The sequence below is a fragment of the Protopterus annectens genome, chromosome 7.part1, assembly GCF_019279795.1.
Source record: "Protopterus annectens isolate FY-2018-M chromosome 7.part1, PAN1.0, whole genome shotgun sequence".
Taxonomy (NCBI): Eukaryota; Metazoa; Chordata; order Ceratodontiformes; family Protopteridae; genus Protopterus; species Protopterus annectens.
Window position 1 is genome coordinate 362,943,484 of NC_056740.1, and position 18,008 is coordinate 362,961,491.

The following is an 18,008-nucleotide window of genomic DNA, read 5'->3' on the forward strand; positions in this document are numbered from 1 at the left end:
GCATTATCCAAATGTCCTTGCAGTAGTTTTGTTGACTAACCAGCATTTTTTCTTATGAAACAGTATTTTTAGAAATTGTCAAAGACAAGTCAAGACATGCCCTACAGCACTGTATGAGCAAACTTAGTATGCCAGTTCAAGTCATTTGGGGAAAACAAGATCAGGTATGTTTACTTTTATTTTATTTTACATTTGCTTACTGGGGTATTACACTGATCAGAAATGACCATTTGCAGGTAGTACCTAAGTATGTGTGCTTGTTTTCCTTTAATGTAGGATTCATGCAGTTCAGTCATTATTTCTCCCAGACACAGACAAAACCTGGGTGGACACTGCACCTGGGTTTGTGTGTGTATATATACACATACATGTGTGTGAAGCCCATCCCCCATGCATCCCTACTCATATGTGCTAACCTTAACTCCAGCCCTACACATTACCTTATGGAAAACCTTTTCCCTAACAGTATCACTACACAAAACACACAAACACAGAGATATCACACATACACCATCACACACAATCAAATCCTAGAAAATAAAACCTTGCGTAGCCCTTAGTCTAATCCTGTCCCAGAAACACTAGTACGGACACACTCAGTTTCCTTATGAAAAATATAAATGCACACAAAACACTAAATATATCCCTTTCCCTAGCCCTAAATCTAACCCTAACCCACAAACACTGACTTACACACATGCAGACACTCTGTCTCCCACAACTAATGCTGAAGCCTTTGATATTACTACAAAGACCTACTTACCTCCACACAAGCACAGCTTACACACCACAATAAAGCTCAATAAGCCAGCTGTTCAAAGGCAATAAGAGAGACTTTCGATTTAAACATCAGCAGCATTGTCTGCTGATAAGATGTGCAATTTACAAATATATGTGTATATATATATATATAATATATATATATATATATATATATATATATATATATATATATATATTGTTTTTTTTTTTATTTTACATTTGTTGACCAGGATTGTCTGACTGAGCTGAAGAGCCCTTTTTCAGTGGAGGCCCAGGGAGAAAAGCTCCAACATATTATACAATTTTAATTATAAATTAACAGTAAACAGCAATGTTACAGGATTATTACAAGGCTTTAAGTAGCAATACAATGTTATACAGTGTCAATAATTAGGAGTATAGAAAAACTATTTCAAGATGTATAAAAATAAATATGTCATTAAGATGAATATAGTTTTTGGGGTAAGTGGTTACAAAAACCCAGTTTTATCATAATGTAGTTGCATGAAGGCAAGACAATTACAGTAGAATGTTTCTTTGAGGCAATTTGCTTAATAGATTTTGGAAGACAGTAGAAAGAGTATTCAAGGAAGATTAGAGAGAGCTAGTGAGAAGAGTGAGTTAAGGGCAGAAAGTGGATTAAGGTATGGGAAGTAGGGTATGTTTAAGGAGGGAGAGTGCAGTGGCAGGACTAGTGACTTAAAGTGCTCTTTGGTGGCTGTCTTAAATTGTTTAGGATGTGTAAGGGTCCTGATTTCTAGTGGGAGCCTATTCCAGGCAATAGTGGGGTGATAGCTGTACATGTTGCGTCCAAATTTAGACTTAGGTTTGTAGATTTGTAATAGGTCTTGGGTAGAGCTTTGGAGAGGTCTGGAGGGAGAATAATGGGAGATGTGAGGGGATAGTGCCAGGCAGTAGGAATGCTGGTATAGGATAGAATGGATGATCTGGAGCTGAGAGAGAAGAAGGTGGTGGGGGTAATTCAAGCCAGTTTAGGTGTTTTAGAGAGAGACAATGATGGGATTTGTAGGTTTGTTGGGCAGCAAATCTAGCTACCTTGTTGTAGGTAGATTTGAGTTAGGTCAGGAGTGCTGAGTTAAGATTTGTGAGAATTTGAGAATTGTACATTAGACTGGGTAGAAGGTAGGTGAGAGAGAGAGTAATCTTGGCTTCAGAGGTAAGGAATTTCTTGTTACGGTAAAGGACCCCTAGTTTTGAATGAGTCTTTTTGATACAGTTATTAACATGCAAGTTGAATTTAGGCTGATCGTCGATGGTTACGCCTAAAAGCTTAGTGCTGGGGTCTACCTGAATGGGAGTGTTATTAAGGGACTGTATGGAGAAGGAGGGTTAATATTGTTGAACTTTTTAGGTAGGAAGAGTAACAGCTTTTTATTTAGGGTTAAGGATGAGCTGGTTGTTGGAGCGCCGTGTTTCAACTAAGTTAAAAGATGCCTGAGTAGCTGAGAAGAGCTTAGAGGGAGAGTTGGCTGTGTTGATGACTGCAGAGTCATCTGCATATTGCACTAAAGTTGACTGAGGACAGGAGGTATAGAGCTGATCAGTAAAGATATTAAAAAGTAAAGGCCCTAGGATATACCCTTGAAGTACACCCATTTTTACAGGGAGAGGAGGGGGAGAGTGCAGAGAGCAATCTCACTGATTGAGATCTATCATTGAAATAGCCAGAGAATCATGCAACAGTTATCAGAGGACAAGTTGAGGTTATGCAGTTTGTGCAGCAGAAGAGAGTGTGAGACAGTGTTGAAAGCTTTTGAGAGGTCCAAGAATAGGCAAGAAATAAGTTTATGGTCATCCATGGCTATAGAGACAGTGCTGAGGAAGGATAATAGAGCTGTAGTGGTGCTATGTTTGGGTCTTAAGCTGTGTTAAGTGGGTGTAAGCAGATTTTCCTGTATTAGATACTGCATAACTTATTTATGAATATATTTTTCTAGTACTTTAGAGAGAGGGGAGAGGATAGCGATAGGTCTAAAGTTGGAAATATCAGAGGAGTTACCTCCTTTGTGTATAGGTAGAGTGTAGCATTGTTTCCAGATGGAGGGGACTTTAGATTCAGAGATAGAGCGATTAAGTAGGATAGATACAGGGAGAGCAAGAGAATCAGCTGCTAGTAGAAGAAAAGTGGAAGGAATATTGTCAGCTGATGCTGAGCATGGTTTTAATTTAGAGAGTAGAGTTTTGATGTAGCTAGTAGGTACAGGTTTGAGGGGAAAAGGTATTTGAGGAGATAGTATTAGGAGTAGGTTCAGAAAAGTTGGAGATGTTAGTAGGAGAAGAGTTTGGGTTAGGGTTTAGTAGGTTAGATATTGAATCAATAAAATATGTATTGAAGATAGTGGTAGTTTCTTCAGATGTCTTGTGTGGGCATGGATTGGGGGAGCTAAGATTACCGGGATGTAAAATTTGGTTAACAGAGTTCCAGAATTTTTTAGGATTAGATTTTAGGGTTGTGGGAGGTTTATTATAGAAGTCCTTTTTATCTTTGTTTATGTTTTTTTTTGTCAGATTTCTGAGTTCTTTACATTTTTGACCATTTTTTCCATAATTTGTCTCTAGTTATCATAAGGGCATGAGTGGCTTTTGAAAGCCATGAGATATGGTGGACTTAATTCGGACTTTATGAGGGAGAGCAAATGAGTCTAAGATGCTAAGGAAGGTGGAGATGAAAGCTAGGACTGCTTCTTCTAGTGGGAGTTGGGTAATGAATTTTCAGTTTACTTTAGAGAGGAGGACATTAAAGGTTTCTGGATGGAAGTTAGAGAGTTTGCGACAAGTGATAAATCTAGGAGGTTTTGAGAAGTGGGAAGTGAACCTAAGCGCTTTTATAGGGGAGTGATCGCTTAGGGTGTTTGATAGGGTTTTAGGGTTATGATATTTGAAAGGATTGGATAAAAGTACCCAGTCAGTAAGAGTACTAGATGTGTGAGAGTTGTTTGTATGAGTAGGTTGAGAGATTAGCTGTGTAAAGTCATATAAATTAATATGAGTATTAGAGTTTGGATTACTGAGAGTTAACCAGGTAATGTTGATATCCCCAAGGAGGATAGTTTCATTGGGGTTGTGGTGAGAAAAGTATCAAAGAATATTTTCGAGCAGAGGAATGTTGTCTCCTGGAGGAATATAGATGGCTACTACTGTGATAGTGGTGTGGTCACTGATTTTAAGGTTAGCTGTAAGTAGTTCAGCAGGAGAAAAGGCTGGGATAGGTTTCATAATACTTGTAATGGTGAGGTGGTTGGAGTAGAGGATGGCAATGCCACCCCCTTTTTTGTTTTGGCGTTCTATGCGGAGTATATTATAACCAGTGGGAGAATGTCTTTATCAGAGGTTTGGGGTTTTAGCCCAGTCTCTGTTAGGGTGATGACATCAGTGGTGTGGAAGGCTGTCCAGGCATGGATTTCACTAACTTTGTTTAGAATACTACAGGCATTCATAGAGTAAAACTAAATATGTTTGTTTGGAGAGGATGAATTTATTAAGTAGGGAGAGGTAGAGTTATGCATGGTGGGGTAATGGATGTGCCCAGGATTTGAATGTATGTCTCCTTACAGAAGCAGGGCTACACAAAGGTGGTACAGTTTGAATTTAAGTGGATTGTAAGTCAAGTACTTAGTCTTGGTTTTATATGCTAGAGAGTGAGGGAGAGAAAGTTTGATTTTAGGCAGAGATATGTTCATGGAAATGATAGAGGATTAGACTGTAATAGAGTAATGCAGAAATGAGAAGCAGTTAGTATGGGGGTTAGTGAGATCTCTATGGACAGGTGGTAATGGAGTAGTGTAAGATGTAAGAATGAGAAAGAGAAGTAATGGAGGCAAGAGGAAAATAGAGGGGTTGCAATAGCCATGGCCTAAGGTGGGAAAGTAGGATTGGGATGGAGTGAGGAGTTTTTGAAAGCCATGGAGATATGGTGGACTTAATTCGAACTTTGTGAGGGGGAGCAAATGAGTTTACTATGCTAAGGAAGGTGGAGATGAAAGCTAGGACTGCTTTTTCTAGTGGGAATCGGGTAATGAATTTCCAGTTTACTTTAGAGAGGAGGACATTAAAGGTTTCTGGATGGAAGTTAGAGAGTTTGCGACAAGTGATAAATCTAGGAGGTTTTGAGAAGTGGGGAGTGAACCTAAACGCTTTTATAGGGGAGTGATCGCTTGGGGTGTTTGATAGGGTTTCAGGGTTATGATATTTGAAAGGATTGGATACAAGTACCCAGTCAGTAAGAGTACTAGATGTGTGAGAGTTGTTTGTATGCGTAGGTTGAGAGATTAGCTGTGTAAAGTCATATAAATTAATATGAGTATTAGAGTTTGGATTACTGAGAGTTAACCAGGTAATGTTGACATCCCCAAGGAGGATAGTTTCATTGGGGATGTGTTGAGAAAAGTATCAAAGAATATTTTCGAGCAGAAGAATGTTGTCTCCTGGAGGAATATAGGTGACTGCTACTGTGATAGGGGTGTGGTCACTGATTTTAAGGTTAGCTGTAAGTAGTTCAGCAGAAGAAAAGGATGGGATAGGTTTCATAATACTTGTAATGGTGAGGCGGTTGGAGTAGAGGATGGCAACGCCACCCCCTTTTTTGTTTTGACGTTCTATGCGGAGTATATTATAACCAGTGGGAGAGTGTCTTTATCAGAGGTTTGGGGTTTTAGCCAAGTCTCTGTTAGGTTGATGACATCAGTGGTGTGGAAGGCTGTCCAGGCATGGATTTCACTAACTTTGTTTAGAATACTACAGGCATTCATAGAGTAAAACTAAATATGTTTGTTTGGAGAGGATGAATTTATTAAGTAGGGAGAGGTAGAGTTATGCATGGTGGGGTGATGGATGGGCCCAGGATTTGGATGTATGTCTCCTTACAGAAGCAGGGCTACACGAAGGTGGTACAGTTTGAATTTAAGTGGGTTGTAAGTCAAGTACTTAGTTTTGGTTTTATATGCTAGAGAGTGAGGGAGAGAAAGTTTGATTTTAGGCAGAGATATGTTCATGGAAATGATAGAGGATTAGTCTGTACTAGAGTACTGCAGAAATGAGAAGCAGTTAGTATGGGGATTAGTGAGATCGCTATGGACAGGTGGTAATGGAGTAGTGTAAGATGTAAGAATGAGAAGGAGAAGTAATAGAGGCAAGAGGAAAATAGAGGGGTTGCAATAGCCATGGCCTAAGGTGGGAAAGTAGGATTGGGATGGAGTGAGGAGTTTTTGAAAGCCATGGAGATATGGTGGACTTAATTCGGACTTTGTGAGGGGGAGCAAATGAGTCTAAGATGCTAAGGAAGGTGGAGATGAAAGCTAGGACTGCTTCTTCTAGTGTCAAAGTGTCAAGGAAAAGTAAGTTGTTGGACCTGTTAGAGAGTTAAAGTAAAATTTAAGTGAAAAAAAAAAAAAAATATATATATATATATATATATATATAAAAATATATGGGTCTACTTCATATGACTGAAAGCTCATATGATCGACAACCATTTGACTGACACCAAAATAGTGAAAGCTCAAAACACTGAAAGCTCATATGATCGACAGCCCATATGGTTGACGCATGAAATCCAAAGCATTATGCCCTTTCCCCACTGTAGCGCAGCCCTGGAGTAGGAATAAATAGTTGGGGGGGGCACAGCCTCCCACATTGGGGGGTGTGGGGGGCAAAGGCCCCCACATGTCATAAATTGTAAACATACATATGGATACTTTTAACTAAATTGACTTTGTTCATGTAAATAATGTGGGGGGCTACACCCGCACACCCCCTAACTATTCCTACTCCAGGGTCGCGCTACAGTGGGGAAAGGGCTTAATGCTTTGGATTTCATGTGTCGACCTTATGAGCTGTCGATCATATGAGCTTTCAGTGTTTTGAGCTTTCAGTGTTTTGGTTGTCAATCATGTGAGCTGTCGATCATATGAAGTAGACCCATATATATATATATATATATATATATATATATATATATATAGAGAGAGAGAGAGACAGACCTAAAGTGACTTCTTAGAGACTGGTATTAACAAATAATACAGAAATATATTACAATATGTCTGGAACTGCAGAGTTCTATACAGCATGTATTCTTTTTATTTAAATGTTGGCTGGGAATGTAAATTGGTCCAGCAAAATAATAGGCATAGTTTTATTCAAACTAAAGGGGTGGCGAAAGCCAAATAACTATGGGCTAGGCTTATAAATGCCCTTGGGCAGATAGCCTAGTATGAACCTATGAACCTATGAACTGGTACATTCCATGCATGGGACAAGGTAAAACTAAGGAAAATGTAACTGCATACATAGTGGCATGTCTTTAAAACCTGTTGCATATTCTTTCGGTTCTGCCAGCACACTGAGGATAGGTTGGAACTATCAAAAAAAATCTGCATAACAGCAGTACGACACTGCAGCTAACTTGGCTCCCCTCCTTCTCACTGCTGAATCATTTTCTATCCCCATCCCAAACCGCCAAGGCAACCCCACCCAATGGTATTACTAGGAGTGGAGTTCTGCCTTCTTTTGGGTTAGTTTCCGTAATCCCCTACCCACCCTGGTGATGCTTCCCCACAGTAGTGTAAGACAGAAAAATTGGGGGGGGGGTCACGTAATAGCTGATGATCAGATGCATGCAGGAACCAAAAAAAAACTCTGTTTGAGGAGCAAGGAGGCAGTCAAAAGAAGGGGAACAGTGAGTCACTTATTAAGAAGGGGGTGAAGGCAGATAATCATTGGGAACAGTGCTGATTCAGTCAAGGTTTGGTACAGGGACCAGAAGATGGAGCGTACTGAGCAGCTGCAGGGAAGTTTGAAATACTAGCAAGATGAGCAAGATGAGCAACAAGGACAGGCTCTGTCTCTCTCCCCAGGAAGACCACCTTATAGAAACAGATACTGGAAATGTATATTGAGATGACTTTGGGGAAAGCTAAAGCTTTTATGGGGAAAAAAAAAACAGAACAGGGAAGAAAAAGAGTGCGGAACCTAAGCTGTAGGAGGAACAGTCAAGGTAAGAGTAGATGCACAATATGAACAGACTAGGATAATAATGTAAACATGCAATGCATGGAAAAATGTGCTTAATGCAAGAGTGTAAAGAAATAGAAAAAATATAGGAGATCCAAAACAAGGTGATGGGGATGTTCAAGAAGTCAAAGATAGCAGAAGGGCAATGGAGAGCACAAGGTCAAGAAAAGTACATAGAGAGAGACAGAGAGTAAGTCAGAGTGGGACCATACTATTTTGTAAATGAAAGTATCATTATGTACCATTTCACTGGTGAAAAGTTGTCAGGTCTGCTAACCTTGAGTCTGAGGCTAGTGACCATTGGGAATAAGGGACCATTCTCCTAGCCCCCAAAGGCCTTAGATTTAGTATATCTAGAGTCTTTGGGGGGGGGAGTTGTTTTGTTTTTGTTAACATTGTTATTGTCATGTTGTTGATATTATTTTGGCAGTGTTTTGAGTATGATGTTTTAGCGCTTGTTGTTACAAAATGAATGTGGGAGACCCAAAAAGGAGTCAGGTAAGGGTAAAAGGACAGGGAAATAACGCAGGAGTAATCATGATTAGGGAATGGAATGTGAAAAAAATGAAGGGATTTCTCAGCATTACCGGAATTTTAGGATACAAAGACAGCTGAACATGAGGCATTGACAGTTGAGTGTGATGCCAACATTGTTGGGATAAAGGCAACATTTTCCATTAATAAGAAAAATATATTTAGGAAGTATAAGTTAGGCAAGAATGTTGCAAACATAGCAGTATGCCTCAGAAAGAGGTTAGAGGAAAGGTGACGGGGATGTGAAAGTAGGATAGTGGAGTAGTAAGGAAATGGAATGGAACAGCTAAAGGAAGGAAAAGAGTGAGAAAAACCCATTTTGGAAAGGACAAAAGAGAGCGACAGAAACTTTGCTGGTGTAGGATAAAGGAACAGAACTGGTCACCGGTCAGAAAACACAAATATAAATGAAAATGAATTAGGAAGAATTTTATATGAAGGACAGGGAAAAGGAGAGTAGTTATGATGGACCTCAGTTTGCGGAGAGCAAACTGAAATAGTACTTATCCAGGATGGCCAGAGAAACTATGATTGAGGTATTTGATATGGATCTGAACTAAAGATGACATTGGCAACCATAAGAGGAAGTAAATTCATTCTCTTTGCAAAAGGTTTGAAGAGTATAGTGGTTTAGACCTTCATTAGCCAACAGTAATCATGCATCAGCGTGGTTTGTACTGGCCATAGGAAAAGACCCTGGTATGATCAAAAAGACCAGGGTTTGGAATAAAAAGACCAAGCCATAGGACTTCATAGGAGATGACCGTGACAATATTGGGCTGTTAAACAAGTGGGTAGTGGTAATATATGATAGGTCTAGGTACATAGAAGAAACATTGAAAATATTACCAAATAATGGCACCTATATTCTAGCATCTATAAATGAGGTAAATCATTCTTATCGTAAAATTGACCAGGTTTTGGAAAATGAAATGTTACAACACCACATGGATTTTGACACCTATAAATTCTTAAAAAATTCTAATCCCAAGATAGCAGCCTTTTTCAGTATTCCTAAATTACATAAGGACTTAATTAACCTGCCTATGAGACCGACAGTAGCAATATTGAGGGCAAAAACCCATCCTTTTGCCTTATATGTTGATAAATGTCTAAAACCACTTTTAGAGGTGGATACCCATATAGTTAAGGATTCTTGGGACTTTTTAGGAAGAATTAAACTAGATTATTATAACAGTGAGGTCACTTTTTTGACTATAGATATGATAGATTTATTCTCCAGCAGTCCACAAGAGGAAGGTCTTGAAATGTTTAATGAAGCATTGTTTAAGTTTGATTTTTTAGACAAACAAAAGATCAGGTTAATAATAGAATGCATGGAGATAGGACTGGAAAACAACTATATTTGGTTTGAAAAATAGACATTCAAGCAAACAAAAGGTGTAGCAATGGGGGCAGCATGTGCCCCCATATTTGCAAGTCTAGTAATGTTAACATGGGAGAAGCAGTGTATTTTTGGTTCCTGCTTTAAGGACCATAGTTTACTTTACCTTAGTAAACATGACATCTTCATCTTGTGGGTGGAAACCCAAAACAGATTGATGAATTTATTCAGTAATTGATGAATTTATTCAGTATGTTAACCAGACTACCCATTTTTTGAGGTTTGCATACCAAATTGACAGACATAAAATTAATTATTTAGACATTGCCCTAACTAAGAAGGAAAGGATTCATCCATTATTCGAAAACCAACCTTCTTCAATGCTTACTTATATTTTCAGAGTGCTCACCCCCTCTCCCAGAAGAAAAGCTTTGTAAAGGGTCAATTTATAAGACTTTGTAGAATGGTATCAGAAAAGGAGGTCTTCAATTGTGAGAGGGAAGTTTTGGAAAAGATGTTTTTGGAGAGAGGATACCCTCAGTCCTTAGTAAGAACTCCAAGTGAGGAAGTTTCGAACAATAGAATGGAGAAATACCCTCCATTATTGGGGGTTGGTCTAAAAGATAAACACAAAAGAACACCTAAAGGAGCATTCCACCCTGATAAGAGTGGTAGGAAGGGTGGGAGGACACCCACTAGGGAAGATGCCAATAGTAGTAACAACAATAGGGTACAGTGCATTGGACAAGAAAGTAATTTCAGTAGGGTATTCATATTAGAATATAGCTTTGGCTCCCACACCATTACAAGTATTGTACATAAATATTGGGCCATTCTGACTAGCAATGAGCAACTTAGTGGTATTGTGGAACCTAAGCCTTTATTTACATATAAAAGAGCTCATAATATAAAAAATCTTATAGAATTTAACAATACTGAAAAAGAGAAGAAAAATTAAAGGACAAGGAAGTGCGGAGCTTGTGCTCAATGTTAATATATTTTTGAAATACCAGTTTTTCCACTTAAGAACCAGACTAGAACAGTTATATATGCTCAAGATGGTAATTGTCAGACCAGAGAAGTAGTGTATATTGCTACCTGTGCCACCTGTACATCTTTGTATGTAGGCAAAACTGAAAGGCAACTTAAAAAAAGAATTTATGATCACAATTATGAGATTTTCACATGTAATGGTAACAATGCTCTGCATAAGTATTCAACATCATGTACTGGCTTTAAAAAAAATGTATTTACTATAGTGGAAGTGGTTACCCCAGGTTGAGCGGGGGTGCCTGGAAGGAATACCTGCAGATTAGGGAGTTATATTGGCAAATTAAATTAAATGCCACCCACCCTCAAGGTATTAATGACAATATATCCCTGATACCAGTAGTAAAACAAAAGGCAACAGATATTAAGCTTTACTAATAGCTAGCAAAGAGCTACCCAGAATTGTTCCCAAGTACATTGAGTAGTAACTATTTAACAAATTCTTTGGGATTTTCATTCAAACTTTCAGTCTTGACTTTTGGTCTAATTTCTATGTAATATTGAAATTTTAGCACTACTGCAACACTTTACCAGCTTTTAAAGTTCCATTTGTCACATATGAAAAGATTTTTTTAAGTGTTTTACACGTTTCATAAGTTTTTATCTGGTTTAGATGTTTCTAAACAAGTGTGTTTGAAGTATTTAACGTTGCTTATATAACTTATAGTGATTATTTAAGTCAGGAAGGTTTATATTTGAGAATATTGGATTATGCCTTTAAGAACAGTACCTATGTCGTTAACTCATTAGCTTACTAATTTGTTAGCAATTTAGGGTTAGGTATAAAAGAAGCACTATTTCTGTATGTCATTTTTTTTCTGATGAAGTCTTTGTCCATTAAGAAAAGCTAATTTTACACAGTATTCCGCTTAAAATAAACTAATTTTGCTTCCATTGACTGGTGCAGTTCCTTTCTGACGCTGGGTTTTGCTTTATTGGATTTATTGTGGTTTTAAAGTGGACTTTATTTCCAGGTGATTCTCCAAGGGTGATATTATACAGTGAACTAGTAATATTGTGGAGGGAATCATTGAAGGGAAGATTGTAGAAAGTGGAAAGGTGGAGAAGAATCAGAAGGCTTGAGGCAAAAATAAAATCAGTTGTATAGAGCAACAAAAAAAATGATGGTAGAATTGTATTAAAGCCACCGGAAGAGACTGGATTATGTAGAAGACTGGGAAATTTTGCAGTAAGGAGCAGGAGACACTGAGTTCACTCAACACAGAACTCAAAGCAGCCCAAAATAAAATAGATGAAATGGCCAAGAAGTTTGCACTTTAAAAAGCACAAGTCAAATCCAAAATAGAAAGGCTAGAGATAACCACTATTAAAAAAATCATTGAATCCCCAAATGACTTAGCCATCCTGCAAGAAGTTTTGTCTCATTTAAATAACTGATGTCAAAACATAGTCAAAAACTAAATGCCAAAAAATACATTATTTTATCCTTTGAAAATCATCTACCCTAGAGAACTACTACATTAAGAATACCCCCCCTAGGAGCTGACCCAGTTGTTTCGGATTTGAGAACTTATGTGGACAGTGACCTAACCTTTGACCAACATGTGTCTGCTGTTGTAAGAAAGTCCTATATTGCACAAAGGGATTGTGTCTAGGTCTAGAGATGTCATCGTCCCCCTTTACTCAACTCTTATCAGTTTGCTCCCTTTGGCTTGTATCTGTCCAGACACTTGCAACAAGTGAAACACCCACAGAGATACCTTACTGTAAGGATACAAGGCCTAAATAATATGTCCTACATGGACCGAATCAAAGCCCTGTCACTATAATCAGTATCCTACAGACTGCTAAGGGGTGGCCTGTGTCTGGCACACAAGGTATACTCTGACCCATTGTTGATGGATTTACTGCATATCATTAAGTAAAATGCCATCATAAATACTCAGTATCAGTCTTGGGATCTAAACCTGTTCTGCAACATCAACAGAATGGTTTGGAGGGACAGGTATATTTCACAAAGAATACCCTCTGCTGTGGAACAGATTCTCCATCCACACAAAGCAAAATTCATCCTTGTCCATTTTCAAGCGCAACTTACATCTGTGGATAGGAAACAGAAAATTTATCCTGGGACTGCCTCTGTACTACTGATGGACAGAGACAACTCCCAAATGCTTTATCCCATGCATGGGTCCCCTCAAATTATTTATGGTATGATCCTACTTATTCTTATTAGGGGTAATATATAATTATTGACCATGGGATGGGTAAGTCCAATCTGTAACCAAATGGGATACGTTATTTCGAACACAAAAAGGCAAATTGGATAGGCTTAAAATGGCCCAAAAGTAGCTAGACTAGTACTTACCTCTGAATCTCTAAAAAAGAGCTGGCCAGAAAAAGGTCCTCTGGTAGTGGAAAGGGGAAAGGGTAGGAAAAGTGCTGGAGTGGAAGCTCAAGTAAAAGAGAAAGAAAACACAGATAAAAAATTAAAAAAAAACAAGAACAGTATGGACAGATCAAACAGAAATGTCAGAAGAAATAAGGCTGGTACTTTGCAGAGGTATATGCAGCTGAAGCAGCTGGGGATAGGTTTAGCTGGAGATGGTAAAAGACTAAATATTCAGGCAAGGAAACCTTAAATAGGCCAGTCATGGTGGAGGAAGTAAGAGAGGCAATTAGGAGAATTAAGGAGCCCTAGCTGGTTCATCTAGTTCCCAGTACTTTTCCTCAGTCTGGAGTCTGTAAGTTGAGGAGCATTAAAAAAGTCTGATGTTAAGTTGTCAATCTCGCCTTCATTCTTGCTTAATGGGTTCGGAGCCGATCCTCGGCTCCAACTCGGCACTTTGCTAAGCTCGAGAGTCACTTTTACCAGCTCAAGGCAGCCCCATATCCCATGATGCAAGGCGGTAAGTACCCAGATCTCGTTTGCCGCTTCGCTGATGAGGTCCTCCTTTTGCCAGCTCCTGGTAAGTGTTAGTTTTTCACTTCTAAAACAGAGGGGAAACTGGCCCTCCACAAATCCCTCTGGGGATGAGTCGGTATACCTGGAGGCGTTTGGATCTCGGCCCTCCACCTCCTGGGTGTCTCCGCCTTTCGACCCCCTTAAGGAGGTTATTGCTCGAAAGGCTTGGGCTGCTCCTGACTATGTAGAGCCAGTTCCTAGGAGGCCGTCTAAATTTATTACTGCCCCTTCGGAAAAGCAATTCCTTACGAAAGGTGTCCCTGTTGATGCCATGGTGGTGGCGGTTGCCACTAAGAAGGAACTTGCAGATCCTTCCGTACCTGTCCATCCTCCTAATAAGGATTCTAGGACCATGGATAGGTATGGTAAGCGGATGTTCTCTTCAGCGACCTTTGCTATCGCCGCTGAACTATTTATGTCACTTCACCAGACTCCAAAGGGACATCCTTAAGGAACTAGGTGAAGTAGTACAGGATCCTACAGCTGCAGGGGCTCAAGAGAAAATTGCTTCTCAGCTAGGAATCCTTAATTCTATAGCTAACTCCTCCATGCAACTGATATCATATGCAGCAGATGGAGCAGTAGAGCCGCAGGTACAGGGGTGGCTCTTAGACGTCAATCCTGGATGCGGCTCTGTAATTTTGCAGATCCCTTTAAGGCATCCTTCACAAACTCTCCCTTTGATGGGTCAGCTTTGTTTGGCCCTCAAGTGAAGGATACATTGACCAGGTGTGAACAGGACGGCAAGACTCTTTCTGCTGTAGGGGTCCATTTTTCCACCCCTTCTAGACCTTACCCCAAAGGACAGAAGGGTGGAAAGATGTGGTTCCGCAAATCCCAAGGAGTCACGCCGGATACACGTGGTCAGTTTACCCCTAGAGGCAGAGGGGGGTAATGATAACAGACGCCGCTCTAGAGGCAGAGGGGGTCCACAGAACCAGGGAAGCAGAGAGCCTCTCTCTGACAAGCCCTTTCAGCATCCCTGAGATGTTGCCTGACTGTCCATCCTTGGAGGCAGTCGGGGGAAGACTATCGCTGTACCCAGAAGCCTGGCGTTCCCTCACTCAAGACAGATGGGTACAGTCGATTATATCCGAGGGTTACAAAATTCCTTTTGAGGAAAGTCCCTTCTCTCACACAAACTCCCTTCCAGATGTACCACCCGGTCTAAGGGAAGTTGCAGAGTTAGAAGTATTAAAGCTTCTACAAAAAAGAGCCATTCAGCCAGTTACAACAGACCATTCAGAGCCCGGAATCTACTCAAGATTCTTTTGGTCCCCAAAAGACGGGAGACTGGAGACCAATATTGGATCTCAGCAGACTCAACAAGTCTGTGAGAAAGACAAGATTTCGAATGGTCACACTTCAGTCAATTTTGCCCTTCCTAGAGAAGGACAACTGGATGTGCTCAATAGATCTTCAGGACGCGTACTATCACATAAAAATTCACAGACGCTCCAGAAGGTTTCTCCGCTTCGGCTGGGGTCCAGTCATTTTCAATTCAGAGCCCTGCCCTTTGGTCTCACTATAGCCCCAGAGTGTTCACCAAATGTATGGCAGTGGTCACGGCTCACCTGAGACGTCAAGGATTCCAGGTGTTTCCGTATCTCGACGACTGGCTCCTTTCAGCCACCACCAGGCATCAACTTCTTCAAGCCAGGGATTACACACTAAATCTCTGCACTCAATTGGGAATTTCGATCAACTCTGAAAAACCTCCTTATTGCCCTGCCAGTCTATTACCTTCATAGGCGCAAACTTAAACACTGTTCGGATGTCAGCAACCCTCACAGACCAAAGAATCTCAGATATACAAAGTCACGTGAGGATCATCCTTGCCAGCAAAAAGGTACAAGCCAGAATGGTTCTGAAGGTGTTGGGCCTCATGGCTGCGGCCATTACCCTTCTTCCCCTGGCCCGCTTCTACATGCGCCTGCTTCAGTGGATGTTGTTCACTCAGTGGTCTTACCAACAACTTCCAATGCGTCACCAAATCTTGGTGACACAAATTTGCAAGAATCATCTTTCATGGTGGATTACTTCTCCCCAAATTCACCAAGGCAGACCCTTTGTATCCCCGGCCCCGGTAGCCACTGTCACTATGGACGCCTCCCTGATCGGGTGGGGGGGTCATTATCAGGGCAGGATGGTTCATGGGACGTGGCAACCGTTCGAATACCACCTGCACATAAATGTCCTAGAGATGAGAGTAGTGCTTTTAATGTTGCAAGCCCTCAATGACTTTCTTCCCTTGGGAACAATTGCAGTTCACACAGACAACATGTCTGTAGTATGGTATATCAACAAACAGGGCGGAACCAAGTCCTACCCCTTGTGTCGAGAAGCTCTCAGACTTTGGCAATGGGCGATCTCCTCTCATCGGTTTCTGGTAGCAATGCATATCCCTGGGAAAACCAACATTCTAGCGGACAGATTGAGCAGAGCTATTCTCATGCCTCACAAGTGGTCTCTCAAACAATCTATAGTGGAAGAGATTTTTCTAGAATGGGGTCGCCCATGTTGCGATCTTTTTGCTACTCCCCAAAACAGCAAATGCCCAGACTTCTTTTCTCTCTTCCCACTGCCAGGCCATCCCCCCAGAGACGCTCTAACCCAGGATTGGCCCCAGGGACTTCTTTATGCCTTTCCTCCCTTTCCACTGATTCCACAAGTTCTCCAGAAAGCCACCGTTTTGAGAGCCAAAATGATTCTCATTGCTCCCTATTGGCCTCGACAAATTTGGTTTCCGTTCCTCCATCGTCACCTTTTGGTGCAGCCGTGGCATCTGGACCCAGTACCAGACCTTCTGATTCACCAATCGGGTCAGCTGCACCGGTCTATCCCTTCTCTCAACCTCACAGCATGGTTGCTCCACTTCCTTCCTTAGCCAGGCTTCCTATGATCTCTAACCCAGTTAGAGATATCATAGTGGCTTCCCTAAAATCCTCTACTAGAAGGATTTATACCAGCAAATGGAAACGCTTTTCTTGTTGGGCAAAAGCTAAAAATATTGATCCCTTTACTGCTCCAGTTCAAGCAGTTTTGGATTTCTTAGCAGAGATCTTTCACGCGGGCTCTTCTTCTTCCACGGTCAAAGTTCAGTTGGCTGCTATCTCGAACTTTCATGTCGGGTTCGCAGATCACAACATTATGTCCCACAGGCTTTGTAGAGCCTTCTTAATAGGAATCTTTCTCCTGAAACCTCCAGTCAGGAGTCCTCCTCCTCAATGGGACCTAAATTTAGTGCTGACATCCTTGATTCTTCCTCTCTTCGAGCCAGCTGTTTCATGTTCCCTGAAATTTCTTTCATGGAAAACACTCTTCCTGGTTGCTATTACTTCGGCTAGGAGAGTGTCTGAACTTCATGCTCTCTCTGTTCGTCCCTCTTATTTGGTCTTCCACAAAGACAGGGTATCCTTGAGAACTAATCCGACCTTTTTGCCTAAGGTCGCCTCAAAGAGTAATTTGAATCAGTCTATTGACCTTCCTGTATTTTTCCCAAATTACTCAAACAGATCGGAACAAAAATTACATTATCTTGATGTTCACCGTCAACTCAGATATTATTTGGACAGAACAAAACAATTCAGGAAATCCGATCAGCTCTTTATTTCTTATGCTGATAACAAAAAAGGCCTTCCTGTCTCAAAAGTGACCTTATCTAGATGGCTTTCTTCTGTCATCTCTGAAATCTATCAGCTCGGGAAAACTGCTGTGCTCGAAACCTAAAGCGCATTCAACCAGAAGCTTAGCCACTTCCACAGCCTTTCAGGCTAGACTTCCATTAGACACTATTTGTGCAGCAGCCACTTGGGCCACTCCTCATACCTTTGTTTCTCATTACAAATTGGATTTGGCCTCCAGGGATAGAGCCAGTTTTGGCTCTACAGTTCTCAAGAGTCTGTTCCATTGAGCCACCCAGGATAGAGGTGCTAGGGACGCAGTCCCATCAAGCAAGAATGAAGGCGAGATTGACAACTTAACATTGAGAAGTTATGTACCTACCATAACGTTCCATGTTAGTTGTCTTCTCTCGCCTTCTTTCTTGCGACCCTCCCTCCTTCCCCCTGTCCTGGACAGACCTTTTTCTCCCTACATGGAAGAATGCTTCTTAAGACCATACAGTTCTGGTCTTCCTAACCCATCCTTCAGGCTTTTTCTCTGCCTTCTTTCTTCCTTTTGGGAAGTTTTATGCTAGGTGTTATTGCCTATAGACAACAAACGAGATCTGGGTACTTACCGCCTTGCATCATGGGGTATGGGGCTGCCTCAAGCTGGTAAAAGTGACTCTCGAGCTTAGCAAAGTGCCGAGTCAGAGCCGAGGATCGGCTCCGAACCCATCAAGCAAGAAAGAAGGCGAGA

The 18,008-nt window shown here is 40.9% G+C and overlaps 1 protein-coding gene across 1 annotated transcript in view; it reads left to right on the forward strand.

Annotated features, from left to right (window-relative positions):
* ABHD6 (abhydrolase domain containing 6, acylglycerol lipase) overlaps nucleotides 1–18,008 on the forward strand; it is a 510,377-nt gene that overhangs the window by 368,047 nt on the left and 124,322 nt on the right. The window contains exon 7 of the mRNA XM_044078793.1: nucleotides 64–164. Within this exon, the coding sequence (XP_043934728.1) occupies nucleotides 64–164 (101 nt within the window). The remainder of the gene's footprint in view (nucleotides 1–63; nucleotides 165–18,008) is intronic.